Consider the following 12,088-nt stretch of genomic DNA (forward strand, 5'->3'; position numbering starts at 1 on the left):
CAGTGCTGACGTAGTCACAGGAATTAATTTGGGACTATTCAGGGTCTAGAATTGTTGGTCTGAGTCTTACTGCTCTTTCTATTTTCGTGAAGGAAGCATTGGGCAAAAAATATATCCTTACTCTTCCAAGTGTAGGTGAGCAGAGTCACCATAACACACCCCAACTACCCCCAAATCCTACCCAGGGCTGGATTATTCTCAATATACTCAGAAGGGAAAAGTCCCACCACTACAAAAGCTCAGCAGATCCTCTCCCTACCCGCTCTGGGATTTTGGTACTCAGGGGCTGCCTGCTACAAGTGAGGATGAGCTGCCACATCTCTGAAAACAAATGAAAGCTGAGCAAGGCAACAGTGAGCATTCACAAGCCAGGCTGGTGAGTTTTATATTGGGCTGTAATCACAGAATCATAGAGCGGTTTGGTTGGAAGGGACCCTTAAAGATCACCTCGTCCAACCTCTCTGCCATGGGCAGGGACATCTCTCACAAATGAGGTTGCTCCAATCCCATCCAATCTGGCTTTAAATACTTCAGCTCTGGGGCATGGCTGAGGGGTGAGCACACACGCTGCTGGCAGTCCGCGGGCAGATGGGACTTCTGCTTTCACCGAACCCAGCTAATTAATTTGTGGCATTGATTGTTTTTCGCAATATATTTGCCTCTTATTTAACATCTGGGTCCTGTGGCTGAGAACAAAACAAAACAAAAAAAAAAAAGTCCCAAACTACACAAGTTGATTATATTGGTAGCGTAACATGCAAGTCCTGTTAGAAACAAGTGACCTGCATTTATGGTCGACAAAGGACATTTTAATTTGCTATCACTGCAGCCTTTTACATCCCCAACTAAAAAGATTTGAGCAATGCCACATAACCAGGCATACCAAATATTTGTCCCTGGTCAGGGAATTAAGTTTCAAAGGAAAAAAAAATATCCTTTTTTTTGCAGTGACAACCATTTCTAAAGGGTCAGTACAAAAGACAACAAATGCATAGCTGAGTGTGTTGTTCCCTCTGAAAGCACAAAAGAAAAGCTGCATGAATAGCAGCACTGACATAAACCCTCACGGTGCGAAGCCTTGCAGGACCTCTCCCACCTGATGTTCCCCTATCTGTTTCATTGCCAGTGGGATCCTGCATTCAGCTCTCAGAGAGGCCTCATCCAGGGAGCAGAACAGGCAGATCTAGTAAATAAATCTTAAGCCTTACAGATGTGTAAATGCAGTCGTAGCATCAGGAGGGAGCAGGCTCTGAGCCTATGATACGACACGCTGGTACAAGGGAGCTGTGTGCTCCAGGAACCGCCCGATAACTCCTGGGAACAGGAAAACAGCACTCTCTAGTGGGGAAATTATTAAAATCACTGGGTGAAACGCTCCGTATGAAAGCAGCTGTTGCTTCACATCTCTATCCAGTGTTTCTTTGTCCTTCTCTGTGCATCACCGGTCACTTACGGCCCCTCATCAGCCCAGGGAGGAGCATGGTACCTGCTGACACTGCCCCTCCTACTGTCCTTCAGCTTGGGCTGATTTCTTTTTCAGGGACCAGAACTGGATCCTCTCCCTCAGGCTTGCTGTGTGCTCTTGGCACTACACACACACGTTATTACACAGGCAAAGGGAGGACAGATGTGTCGGTGAAGACAATATTGGGATGCCCCATGGGCACGGTAATCAGAGGGCTCCTTTCCTCTCTTTCTCTTTCACCGTCACCCAGTGGAAAACTCCTTCTCCATTAAGATGGAGAACTCATTACTGGCTAAGCTGAGACACTAATCAGATATTAGCTTTAACTATTAATGAAAGAGCTAATGAGGTGCTGAGATCCCCAGCTCTGACTGAAGTGAGTTAATCACATCTCACTGCTTGGAGACCCATTAATCTGCATGCATGCTGACGTTTCCCGTTCTTTTGCTTATTATAGGAAATAAAAACATCATTCTGGCTTTGTTTACTTATGTCTGCTGGATCTCTCTGCTGAGCTGTAAAGTCCTGTAGCTGTGTGCCAGCCTTGCAAGCCATGGAACCACCATGGAGGAGACTATGACTGGTGGGCTGGCACACGCCTTTGGGGAAGGAGGTGTTGTACTAATACAGGTACAGAAGCAAACACCATGCACAGCCACAATAATCAGTGATTTGTCATCACCCCTGGCTGTCAGAAATGGTGGTTTAAAAATTATTCCAAGAATCAAACAGGCTCCATTGATTTCACCGCAAGTTCAGAGGCACTTCAGCAAGAACATACAAAGTGCTTCCAGCTGCACTCATCCTGGTGAAACTCCTAGTTTTTTTCAGTTTGGATCATGTCATCCTTGCTAGTGGAGAGTAGTTACTTCACCTCATTCCAGTGGGTTATCTGTGGAATAAGTAGTTGGGAACAACTAGTAACTGAGTTAGCTTGGTACAGGTTTGTACCAAGTTTTGTACCACCTACTTTGGCTGACCAAACAAACGATGAAAACACTTTTGTTTCCAGTGGTTTTCTAAAGATCTACTGACTTTATTTTTATTTAGCTTATCTTGACCTTTGCTTCTGTTTATTTCCGCATCTGCCTATACAAATCAAACCTCAAATAGCAAAGCCTGTCATCCTGCAGAACTTCTCTCCATGGATAACTGTCCAAAGTCCCCAGTGACGAACCACTCGTCATCAGTCACGCCCATGACCGTGCCTGTGACTCCACCACTACACTTGGTACCAGAAACTTGGTGTTGCGTCAGCTTCTTGGGGACCTGGCTCACCCTTATATACCCTCTGATATCTGAGCATGAGGATGTATTAAACCAAACATAGAAACTGCTATAAGGGGTTCCTTGATGTAACACTTGATATGGGGGCTTGGTTGGGGCATCTTTGGAGGAACATCATGGTGTTGCATAGACCAGGGTGCTTTTCTTACTGATCTAGCATCTGGGCGGCCAGGGAGGCAGCTGAGAGTGCAGCTATTGGCCTGCTGTGTAACACTGGAGTATCTGATTAAGTGGAAAAAGTAACAGTTTTGGGAAATGTTCTGTCTTAGTAGGAGTGTTAGAGTCACAGGTCTAGCCAAATTCCTGTATATTTATAATCTGCCAGCCAAATTTGCCCTAGAAACGTAGGGATAAAAAACATGCTATTTCTATAGGAGAAAATCAATCTGAAAACACAGAGACTTACCTCTGCATAAAAGAATCTAACCTTGGAGAACTTTCAACTGTGTGAACCATGTTTTAGATCACATTGCCTGAAGATAACAAAATGTAATGAGATCTGCTCACTCAAAGTCTGTAGGAAAGACAAGTGCAAACAGAGATTTTAAAGGTGGCTAGGGACTCCTTGCCTTTTCATCTGTTGAATTTAATTGCTATCCTGAATGTGAGCCATCAGAGAAACCCATGCCATGAACTGAAGCCATATTGTCCCCTTGTGGATACTTGTTTCTTTAGTTGATTGTATAAGCAAAGTCCTTTGTCCAAGTCCTGTGGTTGGTCCATCTGTCTGGATGTTGCTATTGTTGCTGCTGAATATCTTACTGCTCCCTGAGGTCTTTAGATTGTAATTTTATGCAAATTACCTTCCTGACAAAATCACTTTAGACCTGGAAACTGCTTTTCAGTGTACTTTTGTGTGGACATGAAGTAAAGTGCAAAATGGTTTTGAAGAGCAAGTTGTTCCACAGTGTTATTTTGCTTTGCTGAGAATGATAGAAGAGCAAATTCTTTGTATTTCCTCTAAACGGTGACAGGTAGGAAGGTACAGAGCCTCTGTGAAGGACAGTCCAATTTGATAGCCAGCTCAGGTTAGCCCTCAGCCTAGTTATAGAAGCTCTGGGTAGAAACCAGGCCTGAAGTTTCTGGTATAGCCACACCTTCCCTCGGGGTGCTGTGACTCCACTTCCCACTCATTTCAACAAGTGTGATAGTGTCTGGGCTGTATCCACTAACGGTGGCTAGTATCTCACTGGTGTGGTACATTTAGAGCCTGGGTTGAAAAACAAAATGTGAAGCAGCTCCTGGGAACTTGGTGCTCTGAAGATCCCACTGGAGAGCATCTCTTACTGTGACCATCAGACTATTGCCTATATCTGAACAGAAGCTGCCCTGTGATGACTTCTTGAGCTCCTACCACAAAGCAAACAGGTTGACTGAATTTCAGGGGGCAGGACTTTGCATCGATTTCACTGCTAAACCTGTACTCCACTCACTCCCTTAAACAATGAACGGAAATTGCCCATAAGGAAACCGAACAGCTTATGAGGTCCACAAGAAATAGTTACGGTGGAGTGCCCCAAGTGAAGGTCATGCAGATGAGGAGGTGCAGGTATTTGTAATGTCAAAGGTGTCAAACTCCTAGATGGCCTTCTTCTGAAGGGCAGTCTAGGCCATCCATGAATACAGGCCTGTCAGTCCTGGAGGACAGGTGAGTCAAGTCACCTCGTATGTTGCTGATTTCCGAATCTATCTTATTTTGCCTAGTATATAACCTAAGTACATCGTAGATCCATTAGCAGACCAGTCATACAAATTTTAGTTTTCTCCAGAGAGGTCTAGACCTGCCACAAGCTGAGCAGCATGAGGCCTGTGACCACAAGCTTTCTGTCTGTCTGAAGCATGTGTTCCTCTGCTGTTGTCATCTTAGGGATGTGATCCCTCTGGCGGGCACTCCTAGAGCCCTCCTGTCAGAGCATGCATGGCTCAAAACATGACAAGGAAAATGTCTTTCCTTAAAGAGAGGAAGAAGAGGAGGAGTACCTTCTTTTTTCTCACAAAAGTTCACATCAACATTCCCACAACCCAATTGTAACGAGTCTTTCATCATATCTCCTCCTACTGGGATAGCTTTACTATTACATTTCTTGTTTCAAAGCACCCAATAACAATGAAGTTTGAATAACAGTAATGAAAGAAAGTATTAGTTGGAGAGGATGGACCAGGTGGCTAATGAGAGAGTTCTTGGAAGTAGCAGTAGGACTGGGATCAGCTAGAAAAAAAAGATCCAAAGATACCCAAAGAAGGTTGAGAAGTGAGCTTTACCCACAAATCAGAGTTAGACACCCAAATGCATCTTCTTGCAGGTTAGAAAGCCATTGCATGGGATTTAGGATTGGAAATGGAATTTCTAAATCTGCAGAAGAACTTGGGGCTCTTCACTTCAAGTTATTTGAAGTTTTGCTATTTTAAACTTTACTCTGGGAGTGAAGAATGATTTGTAAAAATGATTGTGGTGGTTTCCTTCATTATGGGGGGTGGAAGGGGAAAGTGTGTCATGAGAGTGAAGGTGGGACAATGCTTCTTTGCAATGTTATGTGTCACAGGAGGTTCTAGGAGCTAATAGAAATACTGTGGGAAGAAGAATGATGTGTGGACAGAGAAAAACACCTTTGATTTGATTACAATAAAAAATTTATTTTGATTCATATCATACTGAAAAATTAAATAAATAAAATGTCAAAGAATGATTGAGTGAGACTCCCCACCATCACAGAAAACAAACCAAACCAAAACAACAAAAAGTGATTATCATAATCAATCATGTAGTCAAAGAAAAATAGGAAGAAAATCTGTTCATGGGAGAAAAAAAGTGCTCAAGAAATTTGGCTTTGGTTAAAAACACAACAGACACTCAAGGAGTGCTCCAGAGACTTTTCAGGGGTGGCAAACACAGTTCAAAAGTTTGAAGCTTTGACATGTTGCTAAATGTTTTCCTTTGTTGCTCTTTCAAGCAAAATAGAACAACAAAGTTTATAGCAGGAAGGCAGACAGTCTTCAACACTGGCAGTGGGAGTGAATTCTTCCTCCAGCATCATCTGTTGGTACCTCCTTATTCTGAAGGCATTTGAATCATCAGCAGTCAGTCACCTAAAGGACTCTAGGAAAAGTTCCTTGGAAATGTGATGGTGCAGACTACCCCTCATCCTACAGCTAGAAAGGTCCACCCTCTGCTGTCCTCCTGCTCTGAAAAAATGGACATCAGGGTTACACAGTTACTACTTGCTGTTGGCAAGAAAAATGGAAATTGCAGCTTGTCCCACGATGAAGACACTAAATCTGTCCAGAATAGTATGAGCCAAGATGTTTTGCATGTGCTGTCAGAGGCAGAATATCCAGGGAAAAACTGGAAATTTAATTTGGACAGCAACAGGAAACTTTCAAAACAACACACTCTAGAAGATAATTGATTTTTATAACATTTTCCTTGATCGCAAGCTGCCACCTGTAACAAAAAATCAACAGGAAATGGGTATCAAAACGCCATGAGTGTTCTTCTACATCTTTCTAAAAATGACTGAAATAGCAATGAAATGTTCCTGTTACTGGCATCCATCTATAAGAAAAGAAATTAAAATATTTGAAGCTCATGATGCAAAAAAGTATCTCCAAAATCCAGTCACAGGGTGAAGATACTGTTGGATTCTTCCCTGGAAATTTTTTCCTCTTAAAGTTGCTTTCCTTGAGTCATATTAGCATGACATCTTGCTAGAAACATATTGAGTAACAACAATTTAAACAGTGGGAATGCTTAAAAGAAACAAACAAACATGGTTCAGGTAGAAATGTTACTTTTTTTTTTTTTTTTTTTGTTACAAAGGGCTTTTAGAAGACAGTACGCCCGTTGAATTTGCTCCACCTGTGGCATGCAGGTGGGTAGTTCTGATGGCCACTGTGCTGGGAAAGGGCTTCTTGACATGAACTGGTTTCATCATGAAGATTTGAAAATGCCACTCTTTCCATATTGCTAAACTGAAGGATTACATGTGTACATGAAAGAGAGTTCAGTTCCTCACACAGACATTTGGCATCCTTGGCTCTTTTTATGCTCTGAGTCCAATAATATTCGTGTGGGTAAAGCAGTCCATTTGGTCAAACAGGTATATTCCAGCTGATTGCATCATTCTGCCACGAATTGCTGTCTTGGAGGGGAGCTCACTATTAACAACTGGCCAACGGGACAAATCTTGGACTGAAGCATACTACTGGTTGAAGGGCTAGGCTTTCACTGAGCTCACATCAAAATACCCATCGGCTTGGACATGACGTCCCAACTGGTGCATGAAAGACGGGTCATTTAGATGATGGTTTGTAAATTACCACAAACCCCAATCACCGTAATCTGTTAAAAATGATATATGCCACTTTTTTCCCAGGCCTGATCTAAAGTCCCTTGAAGTCTGTGGCAAGAACTCTGGCTTCACCAGAGCTGAAAATTGGTCAATAATCCATGAATCCTATTTTCACAATATTGGGAAGCAAAAAACACTGTTTCACACTCTTCACTACCTGAACTTTGTTCTTCATTTCATAATTTCTCTCCCTCGAGGATTAAATATATTGATTCCAGCAAAATCTGTGGATGTAAAATCTCCACTGTCACTTCCCTCCTCTCACTGCCCTGAAGTACTGACAATAATACACTCATTCTTCCAGAGCTGTGCACAGCTTAAAGGCTTACACTGTAGGATAAGCTTGCGTAGATTGTGTCTTCATAGATGCTGCTACTGTGCAAAAGATTCATCACTATTGCATCACTATCTTATATTTCAACCCATGATATTTCTTCCATTTCAAATAGAGACACGGTAAAGAGATAACGCTTTCTAAATTTGTAAAAAAATAAGAGGAAAAGTTTCCTTGGAACATTTGGATATTATCCCATAAAAAAAAAAAGGTAAAAGCTACCTTCAAAAATTAGCCTTGTTTGTGTTTGCTCAAATACAATATAGGAGCTGTTATTCTTAGTTTTGACTACAAAAGTATACCATATGGAGGCTACACTTTGGTTAATCCCCCTCTCCCCCCTTATAAAAAAAATAAAAATAAAATAGTTTAGGGTTTGTCACCTTTAAAAAAAATCACATCTGTTGCACAACTATAAAAGGCACATGTAAACGACTGAAAGAAAAAATAGTCCACTTTCCAACCTTAAACTGATTAAATAAAAAAAAGCATTCTGGAGTAATTTTGACCAAAAAATAAAAAATAAAAAGCTATATATAACCAAACAAGACAAGAAGTGGCTAAAAAGGCCTTTTTTTCTTTTTTTTTTCTTTTTCTTTTTTTTTCTTTTTCTTTTTTTTTTTCTGGAATTTTCAGTTTTGTTTTTTTTCTCTTATTATGGCTGTGTAGGAAGCAATAACAAACAATACATGATCACAGGTGATTTGATCCATATTTTCTGGATACCATCAATGCAGAATGAGGCAATGGTAGAAATAGTTACTACTCCAGGCAACTTCATAGCATTTTTGCTTAATAGGGCATGAAACCAGAAGTAACAGAGGAAACCAAAGAGATGGTTCAAAAAGAAGATTAACAGCAGAAGTGAATTAATTTCTTTGAGGTAATCCTTACTGTGATGTTCAGAGCTACCCTAGTGGGTGTCAAATCCCAGAAGACATTTACACGGTTCTTCAAGGATTTCCTGCTTTACTCAAGGAAGGAATGGGCACACAAACAGCAGTCCCTGTGCCCAAGTTTCTCCTAATTGCAACAGGCAGGTCTTTCATCAGTAATTCAGGAACCAAGTCGTAGAGCCTAAGCAGTGATTCAGCATGTCATCTATTCCCACAACTGATTGGTAGTTCCCAGCTATCTGTAGACAGGAAATCAAGTGCAGCGTGGAAGCTGGTCCTTGGCCGAGCTCCCTGCAGTCAGCATTGCAGCAGCGAGACGCTCCGAATCCACCACAGATTCACACTTTCAAATGCAGCTGGCATCCAGATCATCTTCACTGAGCTTTGTTCTGCTGCATGTTGGAAATTGCAGCCCCTACTTGTCCCTGTGGCCAGGGTCATCTGCCCTTGAAAAATTTTATTTTTTCAATGGAGGCAAGAGTCAAAGTTATATTGAACTCAAAATCCCCATCATGGACACCTGTCTGCCGGAAAGCCCCAGCTAAAGCGTTGTTTTCCCAGTAGTGATGCCAGTGTCCTTTGCTGTCTGCTCCAAAACCATACACATTCACCTAGGAAGTAAGAGAGAACTACTGTTATGGTCTGGAAAGGAATTGGTCTTCATCTAAAACGCAGAGAATTTTCTCTTGGTTGTCAGTATATCTATAGGCAGTACCACTTGAGGACCTCAGTGTTGTAAGAAATTATTCTACTGCCTGACATGATACAATCACAGAATAATGGCCCAAGGAACATCACGATGAAGGAACAACACACCCTAAGCTATGCTGAGACCACTACCACACCTGCACCCAGACAGAAGAGGAAATTCCTATCCATGACTTTTTGTTTAGTAATATGGAAAACACATTCCTGTTCCCTAAGCATGATGTTTGACCTCAGGAGGTCAGTGACCTAGGTTGGGAATCTCCTCTTTATCAGATTAAGGCCACAAAGAGTAGAAAAATCTTTGGTTTTGTTCCTAGACTTCCAAATAATGACCTGCGTCAAGCCCTATTTAGATACTTCATTTTATGGCACGTGCAGTTACTTCCATGAGATCAGAGGCAGACGGGAATCGTGTTCTTCGTGTGTGTGTACTCCTACAGCCTCTCCACTCCCAGCTGCTCATTTACCAATGGCTATGCCTGTCTCCTCTGGTAATAAATTCAAAACTTCGTGGTTGACATTTATTTAAACTGGGTGTGGCTATAGGGCTGGCTTTGATGGGATGAATGGATCACAGAACAAACACCCTAACCTACGCAACTCCTGGACCCACCCAATTACGAGCTGTCTTTAAATTATTTCTGATGATGTCAAAGGCTTGCTCCTTGCCTGCTCGACAGAAACCAGGCTCCACCCAAGCTCCCCATCCTATCTGCCTTGACTACGGTACAGTTTCTGCCAGTGTCATCAGGAGTATTTCTGTTGGCATACTTGCATCATCCTCTCCAAGCAACACAGGCCAGGGAGACAAAAGCTCTCTTTTAACAGCAGAGCTGTGTCCAGACCAGGAATTTTGCCAGCATTGTGATTTTTCTCCCCCACCCTAACAAGCCCATGCTTGAGGTATTTTGTAGAGCTGAAATGACCTTACACTAACTAGCTAAGTCTCTGATCTCCTAGGTGCACCGCACATTACCCTAGCGAGGGAATTTCTTCAAGTAACTCCTGCAACAGAGGCATTTACCATAACCTACTGTATAAACCCACAAGCTTGGGAACAGAGAAGGATTTGAAAATAAATCATTTGTATTCTCCAAACTGACTATTTCAAGAGCTGGTAGACAAAGTTCTTCAGGTGGGATTATGTTTAAGATTTAGATATCCAAATGGAGGTGCTTGAGCATCCACTACAGTCAGTGGAGATCCAGACTGCACAGTCCTTGAGCTCAGTGAGCAGTGCCGCTCCCCAAATGCCTTGCCAAGTGGTTGGAATTAGCCTCTGGACTCCACTGACCACATAGGTAAGACCTCAATGTAGTTGCCCAAACGTAAGAGCCATTTGAGATGTCCTTGGGTAGTCAAGACACCTGCTGAAGGTGAGCAGATGTCACACAGGACTCTCACTCTCCTGGAGTGACAGCTGGAGGTAGAGGGCATGCCCAGGGCAATGCCAATGCCTCTAGGAGCCTGGTCAGAGAGAATATACTCTGGGCTTCCTCTGATGAGATGGGCACAGAGACAACTAATGTAGACATAGATACAGTCCATATTTAGATGTCTTTTAATTCCAAATGGAATTCCATTCTTTATGTTTAATTAAATTTCTCTGAAACACATCTTAAACCCTACTACTCACAGACATTAAAAAAATTGGTCGCTGTCACTTGAGCATATCTGAATGTTACTGAGGACTCTGCATCTGTCTGAAGAAATGAATGGGAGAGAAGATAGCAAATAAAGGCTGAGTGGCCAGGGCATGTTCCCGGCACCTCAGTGTGCATCAGTGTCCCAGCATCCTCATTTGATACCCATATATCCAAACATAGCCAGACTTTACCTCGTCACATACGTGGAGTGCAAATATTACAGAAAGAAGGCCTGTGGAAGGGTATCTCCCATGATTCTGGAGCCAGTTTTCATAGACATATTTGATAAAAGATGGATTGTAAACCAGGATCTAGGAAAAATTGGAGAGATGGATTCATTAGTAAAACACCCTAGGAAAAAAAAAAAAAAAAAAACACAACTGCAGCATTTCACCCCTAACAGACACTGTGGGAGGGCAGTGGAGAAGAAAGGCATATTAGGTATTCCCTGAGGTCAAGTGAAAAGGAACTGTACAGTCCTGTAGTTAAAATACATTTAATAATATTTACTATGTGCAATTACGCACAAATTCCTCAGACTCAACACCCCACCTGATCATGCTACCATAAATCTAAGTGATTCATCCTGAAAACAATGGGTATGAGATTGTGCAAGCAAGAAGGAAATTAGGCATCCAGCCCTCCCTTTAGTGCCCTGCTGGTAGCATAGGTGAGCTTTGGGGAGTCTGAGGCCTGAGCAAGGGAAATGTACAATGTCATGCTGGATTTAGGGGGGAAATGTACAAGGAACTGAATCTTCTGCACAGTATGCCAACCATGTCCTGGCCTCTCTAGATTTCCCGGTCTAAGAAAACCCGGAGGTCAGGTATAAACTATCAGGAACCCTATCAGGGTGTGTCAGCTACATTTCTCCTATTTCTCAAAATGCTATTTTTTTGTTATTTTTTGATTTGATTTATTTATTTTTAAGCAAGACGTACATCACGTTTGGTTATCTCCTGGGGAAACTATGGGGACTTCTAATGGAAACTGCACTTAAGATCAGACATGACTGAACAGTGAATCCAAGGACTGGTGGGAGCACTTGGTTTCAACCGTCTTTTCTGAATCAGGCTGAGAGGCTTTTCCCTCCATGCTGTGTTCGTAATTAGAGTGACAGCGTTTCAGTGCTATCTGGTTAGCTGCAGGGATTTTTCTTTTACAGAGTCAGAGGTTAATTGCTGATATTTTATCTGTGTGTAATCGCTTCTCACGGGGTGTTTTGCATTGCACTGTGCGGGAGGAAATACAAGATTCTTGTCTCCCTGCTTGGGAAGCCGTTGCATACCTCCAGCCATACCCCAGGCTGGTGCTATGCAGTTGTGACATCGGTTTAACAACCTGCCATAGCATATCTCACAAGGGTTCTGCAGAGGTTAATGTGTCCATCACCACAGGTAGGG

The 12,088-nt window shown here is 42.4% G+C and overlaps 1 protein-coding gene across 3 annotated transcripts in view; it reads right to left on the bottom strand.

The window, feature by feature from the left end:
• Positions 1 to 5,359: 5,359 nt before the first annotated feature.
• The window catches only part of ST3GAL1 (ST3 beta-galactoside alpha-2,3-sialyltransferase 1), a 75,793-nt gene continuing 69,064 nt past the window's right edge, over positions 5,360 to 12,088 (bottom strand). For all 3 annotated transcript variants that reach the window (XM_066990761.1, XM_048049937.2, XM_066990762.1), the window contains 2 exons: positions 10,877 to 10,996; positions 5,360 to 8,942 (listed from right to left, as the gene is read on the bottom strand). In XM_066990761.1, coding sequence (XP_066846862.1) covers positions 8,769 to 8,942; positions 10,877 to 10,996 — 294 coding nt within the window. In that variant the 3' untranslated portion in view covers positions 5,360 to 8,768. The remainder of the gene's footprint in view (positions 8,943 to 10,876; positions 10,997 to 12,088) is intronic.

The sequence above is a fragment of the Anser cygnoides genome, chromosome 2 (genome assembly GCF_040182565.1).
Source record: "Anser cygnoides isolate HZ-2024a breed goose chromosome 2, Taihu_goose_T2T_genome, whole genome shotgun sequence".
Classification (NCBI taxonomy): domain Eukaryota; kingdom Metazoa; phylum Chordata; class Aves; order Anseriformes; family Anatidae; genus Anser; species Anser cygnoides.